Source organism: Bombina bombina, chromosome 6, assembly GCF_027579735.1.
Source record: "Bombina bombina isolate aBomBom1 chromosome 6, aBomBom1.pri, whole genome shotgun sequence".
In the NCBI taxonomy this organism is placed as follows: domain Eukaryota; kingdom Metazoa; phylum Chordata; class Amphibia; order Anura; family Bombinatoridae; genus Bombina; species Bombina bombina.
In genome coordinates, this window is record NC_069504.1 from 780,894,757 (window position 1) to 780,916,460 (window position 21,704).

The window sequence follows — 21,704 nt, forward strand, 5'->3', positions numbered from 1 at the left end:
ATAGATAGAACATACCATTTTAAACAACTTTCCAATGTACTTCTATTATCGATTTGGCTTCATTCTCTTGCTATTTTTTTGAAGGAGGCAATGCACTACTGGGCACTGATAAGAGATATATATGTACAGCCAATCAACAGCTCGTTCACAGCTCCTGAGCTTACCTAGGTGTGATTTTTGACTAAGGATACCAAGAGAATGAAGCAAATTATATAATAAAAGTAAATTAAAAAGTTGTTTAAATCTGAATCATGAAATTATTTTTTATGGGTGAGCCAATCACACAAGGCATCTACGTGCAGCCACCAATCAGCATCTACTGAGCCTATCCAGATATCCTTTTCAGCATAGGATATTAAAGAATGAAGCAAATTAGTTAAAGGGACACTCATGATAAAAACAAACTTTTATGATTTAGATAGATAATGCAGTTTTAAGACACTTTCAAATTTACTTTCATTATCAAATTTTGCACAGTCTTTTTATATTCACACTTTCTATGGAACAAGATTCTACTGAGCATGTGCACAAGCTCACAGGGTATACGTATACTAGTCTGTCATTGGCTGATGTCTGTCACATGATACAGGGGGCTGGAAAATCAGAATAAATAAATTTGTCCGAAAAAAATCTGCTTATTTAAAATTCAGAGTAGGTGTTAAATCCTTGTCTTTTTATTATGCACTTGGTAATTATGCAATTCTACTGCATTGAGTGGTCCTTTAATAGAAGAATATTAGAAAGTTGTTTAAAATGACATCCTCTTTCTAAATTATGAAGAAAAAAAAATGTGTGTTTCATGTCTCTTTAACTATAGTGGTCGGTCAGTATTGTGTCATAAGACCCAAGAGTAGATGAAGTTTGAAGGATAAATCATGTTTTCTTTTATCTCTTTTTGATTTGACTTTCATGATTCAGATAGACAATGCCATTTTAACAGGCTTTTCACTTTACTTCTATTATCAAATTTACTTCTTTCTCTTGGTATCCTTAGTTGAAAAGCATACCTAGGTATGCTCAGGAGTAGCAATGCACTACAGGAAGCTAGCTGATCATTGGTAGCTACACACATGTGCCTCTTGTCATTGGTTCACCATATGTGTTTATGCCCAAGTATTGCACTGCTGATTTGTAGCTGATTTTAACTATGCGTTTAACCCATTTACAGACCTTACACCAGGGCTCAACAGATTTGTTCAAAATCTAGGAGCCAGCTCATAAATTTAGAAACCAGAAACTTTCGTCCATCCTTGTGAGATATTTATATTCAGAATATAGAAAGTATCCAGCCTTATCAAGCTAAATTTTAGGTGTGTGGTGGTGGCCAGCGGGGAGGCACCCATGGGTGTCTTGGGGACTCTAAACCAGGGTGCAAGAGCCTAATTTTAAGGTGCCAGTGGCTCCCTTGCGTCTGCTTCTTGTCTAGTCCTGCCTTAAACATATACAAGCGATCACCCCAAAATAATGCTCTATCAGATTAGGACATTTTTACATTGCACTTTTAGGTCATTTTAATAAATACAGCACAATATTTTGTGTGTGTTCGGTTTGTTATGAGCGCCACAAAGCGAACAAACCCTCGATTATAAGGTTGTAATATTTTCCATAAATAAGATGAGCACTTTATATGTAAAACTAAGCAATACTTGTATGGTGCATAATTACATGCTTTGTAGCTAACTGTCTCTACATGCTGTTCATTAGTAATGTCCTGCAGATTTTGTAGAAATTTGGAGCAGGACCCTCCTTTTCTTGTATGTATTTATTTTGCTTAGTCTTTTTTATGTATCTATTTCTTTTTTTACCATGAATCAATTTCATTGTGTACTCCTTATCATGTATCAGCAGTGCTTTGTAAAAGTGTCACCCTTTACATCAGTGCTTGACAAACCCACGCGCCAGGGAGCTACTGGCGCCTTAACATTAGACCTGGCTCCCTGATTTAGAATCCCCAAGACACTTGTAGGTCTTTTGTATAAAAAAAAAATGTTAAAGGAAACCTGTTTATGGTGAAAGTAACAGGAAGTCCATGATTTGTAAAACTGAGTCCCAGGACTGTTCACTGGTTGTTAGGGGGCATCTCCCACAGAAAAAAAATGTTTTTATTCAGCACAAAACATCTATTTTGTTTAAAAAAAACAAAGCACTTTAGTACATCTTGAAACATTCTGTTTTAGATCAGACAGAAAAAAATATTTGAGCATCATTTTACTTTTAGGTAAAAGGTTTCTTCATTTTTCATTGCAATTTCACTCCACACGGTTGAAGAAAATTTGCAGTAAGTGCCTCTCCCTGCTTCATACATGAATTTCAGGTCTTTATATACTTTTGAAGACCTAGAGGGCCCGATGATCTAAAGCTCTCTGGGCTGGTGAGATTATTAAAGAATGCTCTAATATGATCTAAAGCCAATTTGTACCCTGAAAACAGGGTATCTCGCTAAGGGACGCATACTGCATTTCCGTATGAAAAATGCACAATAAAATTTGTGTTTTAAACATCATACAAAACAAATAATTTAACCATTCACACAAAAATAAGCAGGGAAAAATCGTAACGAAATGCTTCACCAAAAATCACATTTTACCAAAATGTTCAATTTTGTATATAAATTACACAGGAATAAATTGTATCAAATAGCATTATCCCTTTTGATATATCCTACCCCAGAGTTGGTACATACAGCCCGATAGAAGGTGTAGCCTGCCAACTAAGGATGTCTTTTTTTTCTATTTAGGTGTGTCCAAGCCTTGATATTACCTATGGTTTAGATTTCACGGATTGAGGTTGTCTTTATTATCTTTTTTTTACATTTGGTCTTTTTCCTTCCCAGCTGGGCACATTACTTTGATAGTTTTGTTCTCTTATCTATAAGGAACCTGTCTCTTATATTCTTCAACTCCGATTATAATTTTTTTCTTTTCTCTTCTATCTCCTTAGATGCCTCGCATTTGGTTAGATTACTGCCAGTTTTTAACTGACCAATGTAAAATCACCCGTACCAGGAGGACTTTTGATAGGGCCCTACGTGCCCTCCCTATTACACAACATCATCGCATTTGGCCTCTCTACCTACGGTTTGTTCGTGCCCACCCTTTACCTGAAACCGCTGTAAGAGTTTACAGACGTTACCTCAAGGTGAGCTCAGTAGTGCTATTATCTCTGGTCTGTAATAGTTGATTTGTCTTGTCATTACTAATATAACTATGAAATATTTTTCATTAATTTATATTAGAAGACGCACAAACATGTTTCACTTTGCTATGATACATAATGCATAACATCTAAAAACAGTCACACAGTCTGACATAAATACATTCACCTAGATTACGAGTTTTGTGTTGCGGCTCGTAACACTGAAAATATGGCATTTTCAACTTTAAAACAGCACAGCAGCTATTACAAGTCTTGTCGGTATAGGTGTATCGCACACCTTTTAGCCTGTAACGCAACGTCATTATCGCACTCATAAAAATTATGTTTTTTCATGGGACTCCCATAGCGCCGGTATTAAGAGTTTTGTAGTGAGGCTAAAAAGTGAGCGTTACACCTTTGTCAGTATATTTATGAAAATCTTAGCAGTGCTATCCAAATAATATATATAAGTTTATGGCAGGGTTATAAACACAATACAAAGAAATAGAAACCCTTATCAACCATGCACCTACTAGACCATACAATTAATATAAATATCTGAATTCTTTTATTTAGTTAATATCCATAAACATATTGAACTATATTTGCAATAAAAGGAAACTAAATAAAAGTTTATATGCGTTAGAACCAACTCTTAAGATATGCTATTCTTCTTACAAAACCCAGAACAATATACCTTCACAATTCAGCCTTATTTATTTAACACAATGGGACTAAAAACCTTTAACATCCAAGTAATACAATTCTAAACAGTGTTTATAAAACAATAGGATAAAATATATATTCTGCTATTTAACTGCAATTTATCCTAATACAAAATTAACCGACAATATCAGAACTTGTATAGATGAGTTACTTAGCCAATTCAGACACAGATTTGAACAAAACCTAGGCTTATAACTACCAATTTAAAATACAATATACTTCACCAATTTTGAACCAATTCGTAGCGGTCTTTAGGTCATCTCATTTGAAAGAAGGTTTTTGCACAAATCAAGGATAAGTTTTAAGCTCCTTGCTGAAGTGAACTTTTTTTTTTTTTCAGGTATATCGCAGCCAAAATCAGATCACTAATTTTCAACAAGTTACAGACAACTCTCTCTTGTGCATTCAACACTCCCATTATATAATCATTGATGACATCATGTGGGTGGCACTACGGGAGCTGACCTTCCCATTGGTTATCTGGGAAGTCTAAATCGGATTGGCCCTTGGAAATTTCATTTTTAACAGCCAGAAAGAACCTTCTGGCTGTAGTTCTCGCAACATAACACCAGGTGGCAGCATACAGTACAACATAGCAATACAATACAGCATTTCTGACATTTTTAAGCAAGTTAATTTTTTTTTTTTTTATAAAATGGTTATTTAATCAGATCACAATCTCTGCATTAATCATATATAACCCCAATTACAGATGGTTAATATTAGGTTATTTTTTCTGATTATTCTGATACCAAATATGTTATATTATTAACATTTTATTATATTAAGGTAATTTAACACTGCTAATTATTAGCTTAAAATGCATTATAATTTTATCAGTATTCTGGCATTTCTTTGCAAATAACAGCTTATTTTTATATCAGTATTGTACTGTATTCCAAGTGAATCCTGTCTATGTAGATCTGAAATAAGAAAATAAATGTTAATAATCACTTCTCTTCAGGTCCATAAACATCTATTCATGTTTTTAAACACACAGAGGCTAAGTAAGATCTTTTATGTTTTCAAAACATATAAATATATATACACACATATATACATACACACATATATATATATATATATATATACACACATACATGCACATTCACTTCTATGTAGATTTGAGATTATCTGTCTGAAAAATATAAACAAAACAGAATTTATTACACATTTTTGACTGATTAAAACAGTTACCTCCCAAGCTTAGCAAATACCCATGTAATAATAATATAGAATTAGACAATTTCCCAAATTTCTATATTTAATACATTCTGGGGCATGTATTTAAACAGAGAGAGAAAAAAAAATGTTTATTTGCTGTCTGCTTACGTGACTTCCAGAGTCATACCTCAGCATCTGTCTTTGTTTTCCAAGGCCTTTATTGCTCCACATGGGGTCAATCCATGAGGAGTTGTAAGAGTCTTTAAAACAGCATATTTCCTGTTTAGCCAGCAGTGCAGATGAGTATTTGATTTTATTTGTGTCACCTTCCCCCAAGAGGGGTTTTTGCAGTAAGTCTTCAAATAGAGATTCAGTGAGATAGAACTGTTGTATCACACGTGTCAAATTCCAAAGGGGTCCTTGAACACATTCTTTTCTCACCTCACCAAATGTTCTGAGGTTATAAAAATCTGCATATATAGTCAAATGAATAGGGTCACTGAGCTATTTCCTTTAGAAAAGAAATGTTTGTGTTTCAAAAAGGCTCTACTGATCGTCAATCCTGATAGACGTGTATTAGAAGCTGTGTTCAACAAACTCATGTTTAATTAATCCTGAGTTCTCATCTAACATATACAGTGTATAAAATATACATATATATATATATATATATATGTACACATATGTAATATTCATCATAATATTCATATACTCTGACATAAATCCCCCTTCCAACTTCAAATAGATGTAGGACACATGTATTTGAATTGGCTTAAAGTCAGTGGTATTTGATGAGGATCAACCGTATACCTCATAGACAGTCTCTTATGAAGAAAGTTTGTTATTTTGAGCTTTCATGTTTATCAGTTAGGCATCTTTAAATTACAGTATGTCTTTAGTGCATTTGGGGATATGACACTTCATTCTCCCTCTATGACTTGTAGTTGGGACCTGGGATGACATGCCCGCAGTTGATTTATATGTACCCATTTATCTATGAAACCTTCATTTTTGGGGATCCGTATTTTATAGGCCACTGGAGATATTTTGTCAGTAATGACAAAAGGACCTTTCCATGAGGGAAGAAATTTCTTCTCCCTAACCTGATCTCTTCCAAAGTTATAAAGATAAACTTTATCATTTATTTCATATTCCTTTTTGGATGTTTTGAGATCATAATAGGTTTTAGTGGCAGTTGCGGCTCTTTCTAAATTCCTTTGAGCAAATGCAAAGGCATGTTGCAGGTGTCTCCTTAGGTTTTCCACATATTGATGTGTATTGGCAGCGTTTATCAAATTTTGGTCTGATGTACGGTACAGCAGATGCTGAGGTAGAACCATTCTTCTACCAGTCATCAGCTCAAAAGGTGACATCTTGGTAGCACTACTTGGAGTTGCTCTTAATGCCATTAAGACTAGAGGTAGTTTTATATCCCAGTCTTTACCTGTTTCACTCACAAACTTTTTGAGGATTTTAACAATGGATTGGTTGTAACGCTCTACACCACCACTTGAGGCAGCTCTATAAGCAATATGGAGCTTTCTTTTAACCCCTAGTATTTTCCACATTTTTGTCATCACTTCGCTAGTGAAGTGGGTCCCCCGATCTGATTCGATTCTTTGGGGCAAACCAAATCTGGAAAATACATGGTTGATGAGCAATGCTGCACATGTTTCAGCACTATTGTTAGGTGCACTAATGCACTCTACCCATTTAGTGAACAGGCATGTCACTGTTAACATGTGCTCGTTACCTCTTGATGACCTTGTTACCGGACCAATAAAATCAATTTGTATATCTGACCATGGCATTACCATCCCCCTTTTCTGCAATGGCGCTCTATGCGTTGGTGCAGTGGGTTGGAACTGTGGACAGATTAAACACCCTTGACAGTAGGTTTGAACATCTTTCAACATGTGTGGCCAAAAAGCGTAGTCACGCAATATTTCGTACGTGAGTTTGGCACCGCGATGACCAGATGTGGGAGCATCATGGGCATGTTGAAGCATTAGACCTCTGAACTTGGTGGGTACTACCCACTGTTGGATGCCAGTTTTGGAGGTTCTAATTAACAAACCATCCTGTAATTTGAATTGTGATTTAGATTTTATTAAGATTCTCAGATCTTCTTTGCCAATATAATCATCTTTTGAGATGGGGTTGCTTTCAGGATCTTCTATGTGTTTATAGAAGATGCCTACAATGGGGTCTTCTTTTTGACTAGTGATCAGGTCCTCACTAGGAGAATCCTGACTCCATTGTACCAAGTTAGGCTCACTCTGTTGTTTTGCCTGGTTTCTGGTAATGGCTTCTACCTGAATTGCACCCATTAAGTGTTCAATATTAAGGAGTTCTCCAGTTATGGCTCCTTGTTTGGTTAATGAGTCCGCAAGGTCATTGCCTTCCTTATCAGGACCTAAAACTCTGGAATGACCCTTGGTCTTTTTCCAGTGTATGGTTAAATCATTGGATACTACCAGATTATCAATCTCGCAGAACAATTTGCCATGCTTGACTGGTTTGTTATTGCTTTTCTGCATGCCATTTCTTTTCCAAGTTGGCAGGTATTCAACAAAACTGTCACGCACATAATTTGAGTCAGTTATGATCACAAATTCATGAATACCATGTTCAATAGCCATTTCAATGGTTTTGAAAACAGCAGTTAGTTCTGCAACTTGACTGGATCTTGGTCCAATGTTGAAACCTACAGATATATTTGAGAATCCGTTTGCCCCACTTATACCAATGCCAGCGACTAATCTGCGCTCATTATCAATAGTGGCATGGTAAGAACAACCATCAACATATACCCAAGGTAATGTTTGACAATGGTCCTCATTGTACATTTTATATGGGGAAAGCAATTGTTCTTCCAGAAAATCATCTTCTGATAATTCTTCCCCAGGATCTCTAGCAGTACAGTCGTGGAGCTCAGCAAGCCCTTGCGCGACTGGATTCTTTTTATTCTGCTTGTAGCGAATTTCTAAGGGCCAGCCTTGTAAGGAAAGAGTCCACGCTGTTATGCGGCTATTAGACAAATTCCCATCTCTTATTCTCTCACTTTGCAAATATAGCAAAGGCTGGTGGGCCGTTTCTACAATAATTTTCTCGCCCTGTATATAGCTGCGGAAATTTTGTAGAGCCCATACAGTAGATAAGAGGGCTTTTTCGCAATCGTTAAACTTTATTTCTACTGGGGATAGATTTTTGCTCGCATAAGCAATGGCTTTGTTCAAATTATCATGCTTTTGGTATAACACAGCACTCATGCTTACATCTGTGTACCCTGTTTCTAAGTAGAAAGGTTTACCACCTTCAGGGTACACTAAGCAAGGTGCTTGAGTGAGTTTTCTCTTCAGCTCTCTGATGGCTGTCTCTTGAGACTCACTCCAGTGCCATTTCACATCTTTCTTCAGAAGAAGTAGTAGTGGTTTAGTTAATTCCGCATAATTATCAATGAATTTGCGAGAATAATTTGTCATACCCAGGAATGATCTCAATTCCTTTAAGTTAGTTGGGTTTTTAGAATTCACTATCGCTTCTACCTTTTTCTTCTGGGGATTTAATCCGTCAGAAGTAACTTCATGTCCCAAGAAGTTTACACGAGTGCGGCACCATTGAGCTTTTTGCAGGGATAATTTGACACCTGCCCTTTTAAGTTGGCTGAGGACGTGTTTAAGCTCTGCGATGTGTTTTTCAAAGTCTGTGCTTTTGATTAAAACATCATCAACATAAGATAAGGTCCCCCTTTCCAGTGCGTCAGGCATAGCCTTATGCATGAATACAGCAAATTCATGTCCAGAATTTATGTATCCAAATGGAAGTCTCTGGAATGCATACTGAACCTTTTGGAAGGAGAATGCTAGCTTATATTGGTCCTCTTCATGTACCTTTATGGTCCAATATCCCTGTGCACAATCAATGGCAGTGAATATTTTGGATCCCTGCATTTGTGCTAGGCACTGGTCAATGTATGGTACAGGCCAGCCAGACATGTATACTCGTTTGTTTAGCTGTCTTAAGTCAGCACACAAACGCCATTGTCCATTGGGCTTAAGGACACCTAGAATAGGATTATTATAAGAGCTGTGCACCTGTCTGATAATACCTCTTTCTTCCAAATTCCTTATGATCTCTGCAAGAGAATCATATGAGGCTAAGGGAAGTCTGTATTGTTTGACAAATACAGGTGGTGCATCGGGATCTGTTTGTATTCTTGCAATGTGCAAGTCTGTAGTACCACAGTCATAAGAATCCTTAGCAAAAATATCCTTGTACTCCATCAGGAGTTCTCGCAGCTGTTGGCGTTCATCATCGCTGGAACAGCCATTAGCTAAGGATATTTGCTCTTCGACTATTTGCTGAAATCCTGGAAAGATTTCAGGCTGTCCTATTTCATAGGCTTCTTCCAGTCTAGAGGTGAGATCCCCTTGATTATAATTTACATTGCTCCCATGACTCTGGGTATTGGGGTAATCTTGCTGTTTGATTGGCTGATCAAACACTAGAGAGGCTTCTTCAATTTTACAGATGCCTTCCTCTGAGCTGAAGGGATAAATAGACTGAATATTAAATAGACCCTCTGGCATAGATGCAAAGGATTGTTCTATTAATTGTTCTTCAGTTAGGTATCCTTCAGGTATTAGCCCAATTACATTATTCTGGAATCCAAAAGTGTAATAACTTGATTCCAGTGCATATCCTATGGTAGTTCCCTTGGATAATGTTATATCCTGTGGGGTCATGTTATGCACAATAATATTTATTGGAACAGTTCCAATATTCACCATAGGAGTGTAGGTTACTGAGACACCCAGATTTTGTATTCTATGGGAGAGGCAAATCAGTGTTTCAGAAGTTTTTAATTTCTGACCTCTCTTTACCTGTAAGGGTAAAAGAAATTTATCAGCCCCAGCAGGAATTATGACATCGCTAGATACCTGCATATTCACAGCATATGGCAATTGCTGGTTTGATTTCAGGGCTGCATTTTCATCCTGAAATACTTCAGGGTCCCCCTTTAACCTGCTCCAGAGGCAAGAATTAATCAAATCTATTTGTATGGCATATCTATGTAAGATATCATTGCCAATGTATATTTGATTATGGGGAGTATTTAAAACTAAAAACAGGTGCTTCACTGACTTATTTCCTATAGAGATAGATAATAAGCACTTAGCAGTGATGTTATAGCTTTCAGACCTGTCATCCAGGTTGCTGACACTGTGGTCTTGGGGAGAAAGATATTTAATCACTTTAGGTTCAGCTATCTGCGCTAATAAACCTTCGCTTATATAGCTAGCTTCCTGTTTTAAGTTTATTTTAGCATACTTGGTTTTACCAAGGTCATGTACTTGTATAGGGATAAATAGATCCTCTTTAACTCTCTCAATCCCTGTGAGGTATTGAGTGTGGCCTCCCCCCTTAGGGATTTTATGATCCCCCTTGTGGAGTGATATGGTTAATACATCGCCATCTAGGGAAATATTCGCTATCTTTCCAGGCGAAATTTTAAAAGTATTACCATCAGAACCACTAAAAGGAGTCTGATCATCTATTTGTAGAATAGTGATTTCAGGTACAGAGTTATTCCTGAAATGAATCTCCACAGCATCTGGTTTCTCTTCCACCACGTGACAGCTATGTCGGGTGCGAGATATACCAGATTTTTCATAATTGATAGGCCGTTTAACTTGCGACCAAATTACATTATTTATGCAATCAATTATGGTGCTTAATCGTTTCAGGAGATCACTACCAATAATTAAACGATCAGTTGGCAGATCCACTATAATGACAGGGTGTCTTATGACCCTGTTCCCCAATTTAAATTTTAACCAGGCAATACCGTAGACTTTTAGGGAATCACCCCCAACACCTATCAGAGAACCGTCAAATTCTTTTATTTTAGGTTTGTGGGGTGTTAGCTCATTTAGCTGTGTGTAGTATCTGTGGGATAAGATAGTTGCCTGTGACCCAGTGTCAATTAATCCCCTGATAGGGTTGGAGACTGAATCTTGCAGCTCAACTAGTACATAATATCTTCCTGCAGTTTCTATCATTTCACACATAAAATTTGCATTCTCATACATTTGTGGGCTTCGCCACGTATTACCTGAGTTTGCCATGCTTTCCGATGCAGAAGAAGCTTCATACCTACCTGTTTCCTCTATGACAGGGTCGGCTGGATTCTTTTGTACTGCATCTGTGGAAACAAGGTTAAGAGAGAGCTGCAAAGGAAGAGATTTGTTAACTTTTTCCGGCTGATGTCGCTCATTGTCACAGCTAATTTGTCCGTTTCCGGTCTGTGGGGAGATAACATGATTAGTATCATTGATATTTATTACTACATTTTGTATATCTCTCCCCTCCCCTTCAGGTGATACTGCAGTATTTATGACTGTGCCTGTGGTCCACTGCTGACCACTGGCTGTACCCCTAAAAAAGTATTGTTCGGTTGCTGAGCCGTAGATTTTTGACTCATATTAGCGATTTGTTCGCTCAACCGATTTAATTGGGTAAACAGCATATCTACCTGATTGTACAAGTTACCTCTACCCCTGGGCCTATCTCTTGGTGCCCCATTGTACTGATTCCTGGACCATTGCGTTCCCTCAGAATCAGGGCCACTATTTCTATTCTGGCGTGGTTGCCCCTGGGGTTCAGCTTGTTCAGTATTAATATTTTGGGGAGCATTATATACCTGGGGTGTCTGGTTACCCTGAGAATATCTTCGCCGTTTATTGTATCTACCCTTGCGCGGATACCAATTATTTGGTGAGTATTCTCTTTGTGAGTAATTATTCACCTGATTATGTCCCCCACTTTGGTTATAGTCTCCCTGCACCTCAACCTGTGTAGGGGGAGGGGCAGAATTAAACCTCTGTGGAGATGGCCTGTTTTGACTGGCCACCTCTGCATAAGTCCTCTTGTTAGACTCCAAATTGAGGGGGCTAGGTGATACCCTAGTTTCTGCCACAATTTTGGGTTTTGACTCCTTTTTAACCCCCTGTTCACTGGATTGCTGAATAGAGTATAATTTTGTACTCTCTTTGATCAGCCATTCCAATGAGCAGTCCTCATCAAAATCTCTAGCTAAGTTAATTTTGATGGGTGTAGGTAGTGCTTCAAAAAATAAATTTACAAATTCTGAGCCATCAAATCTGGGATTATCTTCAGCCATACTGTACGCATTTTTCAATACAGAAAGGAATTCGACTGGACTCTGATTCGCACGACACTTTAAACCATATACCGCTATTTTCGCGGCAGTTTTAGTGCGATATTGCCCGAATTCTTTTCTGCATTGTTGTTTTACCCCATTCCAGGAATGAATATTCATATCCTTTAGTGAAACAAAGAATTTGTGATGCCTACTGTCAAATACCCAAGGCAGAAATTCAATTTTCAATTTCTCACTTGTAACATTCATTATAGCTAACGCATTTTCAAAAGCCTGTAAATGATCAATTACAGATGTTGTTCCCTTATTGGAGAATATAGGTACTGCGCGTTGTACGAAGGTGATTATTTTATGGGAATCATAGACTTTATCAGACTTATTTTGGGATTCTCTGTTAGAGTTTCCCTCCCCCGCATCAGCTGCGCTACAGCTGTCCTCTGGATTTATATCCTGAGGGGATTGTCTATTTGGGAAATCTACTTCTGACCCGTTAGGGGTCATTTGTCTATGTTGTTCTATATATTTTCGTACCTCGTCCCTGACGCGTTCGCTAAAGGAGTTAGCATTATCTGTATTATTCTCATTGCTAATATAGGGGTTTTCATTATGGCGATGTGACCTTTTTAAATCGCTTAATTCTTTCTGGCTTTGCGCAAGCTGTTCATTTAAATCTTGTATCTGCGCGATTAAGTCCATATTGTGCTTATCTAAGGTGGCTAGGTTTTGGGCAAATTCATCCATTTTATTTTTGGCTATTTTTAAACCCTCTTCGCGTCTGCGCGAGGAACGAATACTATTTTCTAGCTCCTGTATTTGCAATCGTTTGTCTGTGACACAAAACGACATTTCGTCAATTATGCATATTAAAAGGGGCCAGGATTTTAGTATTAGTTCATCTCGCTTTTTGGGAGCTTCGCATTGATTAATCATTAATAATTCCTGGAAGAATTCATTCTCTTCATTCCACATATTATTATTAACGGTAATATTTTTAGCCCTAGTTTCAAGCATATCCATAAAATCATTTAATTCACCCGCAATATTAAACTTCCCTTTAAGGTAACTTAAGATATCTTTCTTAAGGACCTGACCTTTAGTAATAGGTATGGTTATGGGACCAATTTCATTGCTATGTATAGAATTAAATGAGTCACTTCTGGCTACAGACATTATTGTATTGGTTTAGTATTTATTTAACTAAAATGCTAATACAATTTTTACCAATAAAAAGAGAGAAGGAAAAATTTTATATTTCAAAAAAAAAATATTATTAATTTTGAAATATGAAAAATTAATATTCCGAAATATGAAAAATTAATATTTTTGATTAACTTTGAAAATATGAAAAATCAATATTTTTGATTAATTTTGAAATATGAAAAATTAATATTTTTATTAATTTTTCAAAATTAATCTTTAATAATATTTCAAGATATTAATACAATCTTGAAATATGAAAATTAATATTTCAACTTTTCAAAAAAAAATTATATCTTCAAAATATTAATATCGAAATATGATTTTTTTTTTTTTTTTTTTCTTCTCTTTTATAATAATTTCTATTTACTTACAAATATATTATATCAATTATGATGGAATATTAATAAATCTCAGAAAAAGTGCCTCCAATTATTATGTCAGTATATTTATGAAAATCTTAGCAGTGCTATCCAAATAATATATATAAGTTTATGGCAGGGTTATAAACACAATACAAAGAAATAGAAACCCTTATCAACCATGCACCTACTAGACCATACAATTAATATAAATATCTGAATTCTTTTATTTAGTTAATATCCATAAACATATTGAACTATATTTGCAATAAAAGGAAACTAAATAAAAGTTTATATGCGTTAGAACCAACTCTTAAGATATGCTATTCTTCTTACAAAACCCAGAACAATATACCTTCACAATTCAGCCTTATTTATTTAACACAATGGGACTAAAAACCTTTAACATCCAAGTAATACAATTCTAAACAGTGTTTATAAAACAATAGGATAAAATATATATTCTGCTATTTAACTGCAATTTATCCTAATACAAAATTAACCGACAATATCAGAACTTGTATAGATGAGTTACTTAGCCAATTCAGACACAGATTTGAACAAAACCTAGGCTTATAACTACCAATTTAAAATACAATATACTTCACCAATTTTGAACCAATTCGTAGCGGTCTTTAGGTCATCTCATTTGAAAGAAGGTTTTTGCACAAATCAAGGATAAGTTTTAAGCTCCTTGCTGAAGTGAACTTTTTTTTTTTTTCAGGTATATCGCAGCCAAAATCAGATCACTAATTTTCAACAAGTTACAGACAACTCTCTCTTGTGCATTCAACACTCCCATTATATAATCATTGATGACATCATGTGGGTGGCACTACGGGAGCTGACCTTCCCATTGGTTATCTGGGAAGTCTAAATCGGATTGGCCCTTGGAAATTTCATTTTTAACAGCCAGAAAGAACCTTCTGGCTGTAGTTCTCGCAACATAACACCAGGTGGCAGCATACAGTACAACATAGCAATACAATACAGCATTTCTGACATTTTTAAGCAAGTTAATTTTTTTTTTTTTTATAAAATGGTTATTTAATCAGATCACAATCTCTGCATTAATCATATATAACCCCAATTACAGATGGTTAATATTAGGTTATTTTTTCTGATTATTCTGATACCAAATATGTTATATTATTAACATTTTATTATATTAAGGTAATTTAACACTGCTAATTATTAGCTTAAAATGCATTATAATTTTATCAGTATTCTGGCATTTCTTTGCAAATAACAGCTTATTTTTATATCAGTATTGTACTGTATTCCAAGTGAATCCTGTCTATGTAGATCTGAAATAAGAAAATAAATGTTAATAATCACTTCTCTTCAGGTCCATAAACATCTATTCATGTTTTTAAACACACAGAGGCTAAGTAAGATCTTTTATGTTTTCAAAACATATAAATATATATACACACATATATACATACACACATATATATATATATATATATATACACACATACATGCACATTCACTTCTATGTAGATTTGAGATTATCTGTCTGAAAAATATAAACAAAACAGAATTTATTACACATTTTTGACTGATTAAAACAGTTACCTCCCAAGCTTAGCAAATACCCATGTAATAATAATATAGAATTAGACAATTTCCCAAATTTCTATATTTAATACATTCTGGGGCATGTATTTAAACAGAGAGAGAAAAAAAAATGTTTATTTGCTGTCTGCTTACGTGACTTCCAGAGTCATACCTCAGCATCTGTCTTTGTTTTCCAAGGCCTTTATTGCTCCACATGGGGTCAATCCATGAGGAGTTGTAAGAGTCTTTAAAACAGCATATTTCCTGTTTAGCCAGCAGTGCAGATGAGTATTTGATTTTATTTGTGTCACCTTCCCCCAAGAGGGGTTTTTGCAGTAAGTCTTCAAATAGAGATTCAGTGAGATAGAACTGTTGTATCACACGTGTCAAATTCCAAAGGGGTCCTTGAACACATTCTTTTCTCACCTCACCAAATGTTCTGAGGTTATAAAAATCTGCATATATAGTCAAATGAATAGGGTCACTGAGCTATTTCCTTTAGAAAAGAAATGTTTGTGTTTCAAAAAGGCTCTACTGATCGTCAATCCTGATAGACGTGTATTAGAAGCTGTGTTCAACAAACTCATGTTTAATTAATCCTGAGTTCTCATCTAACATATACAGTGTATAAAATATACATATATATATATATATATATATGTACACATATGTAATATTCATCATAATATTCATATACTCTGACACCTTAAAACGACAAGCTCCGTACCACAATCTAAAGTCAGTAGTTATGAGTTTTACACTACAAAGCTGTAACATAAAACTCATAACTAAACTGTTACAGAGTACTCTAAACACCCATAAACTACCTATTAACCCCTAAACCGAGGCCCTCCCGCATCGCAAACACTATAATAAATTTATTAACCCCTAATCTGTCGCTCCCGACATCGCCGTAACGAAAAATTAACCCCTATTTCGCCGCTCCCCGACATCGTTACCACTATACTAAAGTTATTAACCCTTAAACCGCCCCCTACCGCATCACAAACACTATTTAAATATTATTAACCCCTAATCTGCTGTCCGCCCACATCGCCCCCGCTATACTAAAGTTATTAAGCCCTAAACCACAAGCAACTATAATTAACCTATTAACCCCTAAACCGAAAACCCCCCACATCGCAATAAACTAATTTAAACTAGTAACCCCTAAACCTAACACCACCCTTACTTTATATTAAAATTACAATTTCCCTATCTTAAATTAAATTAAAACTTACCTGTCAAATTAAAAAAAATAAGTTTAAACTAACAATTAAACTAATATAACTATTAAACTAAAATTAAACTAACTACGAATTAAATTAAACTAAACTACACATTAAAAAAAATCCTAACACTACTCTAAAAATTACAAACTATCTAATTACAAAAAAAATACTAAGTTACAAAAAATAACAAACACTAAATTACAAAAAACTAAATTATCAAAAATAAAAAAGAATTACGCCTAATCTAATAGCCCTATCAACATAAAAAAGCCCACCTAAAATAAAATAAAAAACCCTAGCCAACAATAAACTACCAACGGCCCTTAAAGGGACAATGAGCCCAAATTTTTTCTTTCGTGATTCAGATAGAGCATGCAACTTTCTAATTTACACCTATTATCAAATTGTCTTCATTCTCTTGGTATCTTTATTTGAAATGCAAGAATGTAAGTTTAGATGCCGGCCCATTTTTGGGGAATAACCTGGGTTATTCTTGCTGATTGGTGGATAAATTCATCCACCAATAAAAAGTGCTGTCCAGAGTTCTAAACCAAAAAAGAAGCTTCTTTTTCAAATAAAGATAGCAAGTGAACGAAGAAAAATTGATAGTAGTAGTAAATTAGAAAGTTGCTTAAAATTGCATGCTCTATCTGAATCACGAAAGAAAAAAATTGGGTTCAGTGTCCCTTTAAAAGGGCCTTTTGTGGGGCATTGCCCCAAAGATATCGGCTCTTTTACCTGTAAAAACACAAAGATCCCCCCAACAGTAAAACCCACCACCCAACCACCCCCCCAAAATAAAAACCCTAATTCTAAAAAAAACTAAGCTACCCATTGCCCTGAAAAGGGCATTTGTACAGGGATTGCCCTTAAAAGGGCATTTAGCTCTTTTACTGCCCAGACCCTAAACTAAAAAATAAAACCAACCCAATAAACCCTTAAGCCTAACACGAACCCCCTGACGATCCACTTACAGTTTTTGAAAACCCGCTTGAACGATCTTCATCCCGGCGGCAACGTCCTGATCCAAGCGGTGAGAAGTCTTCATCCAGGCAGCCTCTTCAATCTACATCCAGACGCCATCTTCTATCTTGATCCCGGAGGCGCGGAGCGGGTCCATCCTGAAGACATCCAGCGCAGAGCATCCTCTTCATATGGTCGCCGCCGTACACTGGATCTTCAATACAAGGGACGCGATTCAAGTTGGCGTCCCTTGCATTCCTATTGGCTGAAAAATATGAATCGGACAATAGAATGAGAGCTGCTTAAATCCTATTGGCTGATTTGAACAGCCAATAGGATTTTAGCTGCCCTAATTCCTATTTTACAGGTTTTATTTTACAGGTAAGTAAGTATTTAGTTTTAAATAGGTATTATTTTGTTAATAATAGTAACTTTAATTTAGATCTAATTTCATTATGTTAAAGTTAGGGGGGTTAGGGTTACGTTAGGGTTAGATTTAGGGGTTAATATAGTTTAATTTAGGTTGTTGTGATGTGGGGGGCTGGCGGTTTAGTGGTTAATAGATATTATTTAGTTAATAATTGTAAGTGTAATTTAGATCTATTTTAATTATGTTAAAGTTAGGGTTGGGTTAGGGTTAGGGGTTAATAGTTTAATTTAGGTTGTTGCGATGTGGTGGGCTGGCGGTTTAGGGGTTAATAGTTTTATTTAGTAGTGGTGATGTGGGAGGCCAGAAGTTTAGGGGTTAGGTGGCGGCGATATCGAGAGCGGCAGATTAGGGGTTAATAGCTGTAGGCAGGTGTCGGCGATATCAGGGTCAGCAGATTAGGGGGGGTTTAGACTCGGGTTTATGTTATGGTGTTAGGTTTAAACTGTCTTTCTCCAACATTGGTGTGTCCGGTCCACGGCGTCATCCTTACTTGTGGGATATTCTCTTCCCCAACAGGAAATGGCAAAGAGTCCCAGCAAAGCTGGTCACATGATCCCTCCTAGGCTCCGCCCACCCCAGTCATTCTCTTTGCCGTTGCACAGGCAACATCTCCACGGAGATGGTTAAGAGTTTTTTGGTGTTTAAATGTAGTTTTATTCTTCTATCAAGTGTTTGTTATTTTAAAATAGTGCTGGTATGTACTATTTACTCTGAAACAGAAAAGGATGAAGATTTCTGTTTGTAAGAGGAAGATGATTTTAGCAGACAGTAACTAAAATCGATTGCTGTTTCCACACAGGACTGTTGAGATGAAGTAACTTCAGTTGGGGGAAACAGTTAGCAGACTTTTCTGCTTAAGGTATGACTAGCCATATTTCTAACAAGACCATGTAATGCTGGAAGGCTGTCATTTCCCCTCATGGGGACCGGTAAGCCATTTTCTTAGTTAAACATAAAAGAATAAAGGGCTTCAAAAAGGGCTTAAAAACTGGTAGACATTTTTCTGGGCTAAAACGATTGCTTTACTAGGCATATTATGCAGATTCTAACTAATTATTGGTATTATAATCTTGGGGAACGTTTAGAAAAACGGCAGGCACTGTGTTGGACACCTTTTTCAGATGGGGGCCTTTCTAGTTATAGACAGAGCCTCATTTTCGCGCCACTAATGCACAGTTGTTTTTGGAGAGCAAGGCATGCAGATGCATGTGTCAGGAGCTAAGAATCACTGAAAAAGCTTATAGAAGGCGTCTTGTGGTATTGTATTCCCCTCTGGGCTTGGTTGGGTCTCAGCAAAGCATATAGCTGGGACTGTATAGGGGTTAAATGTAAAAACGGCTCCGGTTCCGTTAATTTAAGGGTTAAAGCTCTGAAATTTGATGTGCAATACTTTTAATGCTTTAAGACACGGTGGTGAAATTTTGGTGAATTTTGAACAATTCCTTCATACTTTTTCACATATTCAGTAATAAAGTGTTTTCAGTTTGAAATTTAAAGTGACAGTAACGGTTTTATTTTAAAACGTTTTTTGTGCTTTGTTGACAAGTTTAAGCCTGTTTAACATGTGTGTACCATCAGATAAGCTATGTTCTATATGTATGAAAGCCAATGTGTCTCCCCATTTAAATTTATGTGATAATTGTGCCATAGTGTCCAAACAAAGTAAGGACAGTAATGCCACAGATAATGATATTGCCCAAGATGATTCCTCAAATGAAGGGAGTAAACATGATACTACATCATCCCCTACTGTGTCTACACCAGTTATGCCCACACAGGAGGCCCCTAGTACATCTAGTGCACCAATACTTATTACCATGCAACAATTAACGGCTGTAATGGATAACTCCATAGCAAATCTTTTATCCAAAATGCCTACTTATCAGAGAAAGCGCGATTGCTCTGTTTTAAACACTGAAGAGCAAGAGGACGCTGATGATAACTGTTCTGACATACCCTCACACCAATCTCAAGGGGCCATGAGGGAGGTTTTGTCTGATGGAGAAATTTCAGATTCAGGAAAAATTTCTCATCAAGCTGAACCTGATGTTGTGACATTTAAATTTAAATTAGAACATCTCCGCGCACTGCTTAAGGAGGTGTTATCTACTCTGGATGATTGTGACAATTTGGTCATTCCAGAGAAATTATGTAAGATGGACAAGTTCCTAGAGGTTCCGGTGCCCCCCGACGCTTTTCCTATACCCAAGCGGATGGCGGACATAGTAAATAAAGAGTGGGAAAGGCCCGGCATACCTTTTGTCCCCCCCCCCTATATTTAAGAAATGATTTCCTATAGTCGACCCCAGAAAGGACTTATGGCAGACAGTCCCCAAGGTCGAGGGGGCGGTTTCTACTCTAAACAAACGCACTATTATTCCTATCGAAGATAGTTGTGCTTTCAAAGATCCTATGGATAAGAAATTAGAGGGTTTGCTTAAAAAGATTTTTGTACAGCAAGGTTACCTTCTTCAACCAATTTCATGCATTGTTCCTGTCACTACGGCAGCGTGTTTCTGGTTCGAGGAACTAGAAAAATCGCTCAGTAAAGAATCTTCGTATGAGGAGGTTATGGACAGAGTTCAAGCACTTAAATTGGCTAACTCTTTTGTTTTAGATGCCGCTTTGCAATTAGCTAGATTAGCGGTGAAAAATTCAGGGTTTGCTATCGTGGCGCGCAGAGCGCTTTGGCTAAAGTCTTGGTCAGCGGATGTGTCTTCCAAGACAAAATTGCTTAACATTCCTTTCAAAGGTAAAACATTATTTGGACCTGATTTGAAAGAGATTATTTCAGACATCACTGGGGGAAAGGGCCACGCCCTCCCACAGGATAGGTCTTTTAAGGCTAAAAATAAGCCTAATTTCTCCAACATAGGTGTGTCCGGTCCACGGCGTCATCCTTACTTGTGGGATATTCTCTTCCCCAACAGGAAATGGCAAAGAGCCCAGCAAAGCTGGTCACATGATCCCTCCTAGGCTCCGCCTTCCCCAGTCATTCTCTTTGCCGTTGTACAGGCAACATCTCCACGGAGATGGCTTAGAGTTTTTTAGTGTTTAACTGTAGTTTTTATTATTCAATCAAGAGTTTGTTATTTTAAAATAGTGCTGGTATGTACTATTTACTCTGAAACAGAAAAGAGATGAAGATTTCTGTTTGTAAGAGGAAAATGATTTTAGCAACCGTTACTAAAATCGATGGCTGTTCCACACAGGACTGTTGAGAGGAATTAACTTCAGTTGGGGGAACAGTGAGCAGACTTTTGCTGCTTGAGGTATGACACATTCTAACAAGACGATGTAATGCTGGAAGCTGTCATTTTCCCTATGGGATCCGGTAAGCCATTTTTATTACAGACAGTAAATAAGGGCTTCACAAGGGCTTTTTAAGACTGTAGACATTTTCTGGGCTAAATCGATTTATATATAAACATATTTTATACTCCATAGCCTTGAGGAATTATTTTAATCTTGGGAATTTTGTAAAATAACCGGCAGGCACTGTATTGGACACCTTATGCTCTAGGGGCTTTGCCTAATCATAGGCAGAGTCTCATTTTCGCGCCTGTATTGCGCACTTGTTTTTGAGAAGCATGACATGCAGATGCATGTGTGAGGAGCTCTGATACATAGAAAAGACTTTCTGAAGGTGTCATTTGGTATCGTATTCCCCTTTGGGCTTGGTTGGGTCTCAGCAAAGCAGATACCAGGGACTGTAAAGGGGTTAAATATAAAAACGGCTCCGGTTC

General features: G+C 36.7%; 1 protein-coding gene across 1 annotated transcript in view; it reads left to right on the top strand.

Annotated features, from left to right (window-relative positions):
• Positions 1–21,704, top strand: part of XAB2 (XPA binding protein 2) — a 298,412-nt gene that overhangs the window by 35,770 nt on the left and 240,938 nt on the right. The window contains 1 exon segment of the mRNA XM_053718092.1: positions 2,941–3,138. Coding sequence (XP_053574067.1) covers positions 2,941–3,138 — 198 coding nt within the window.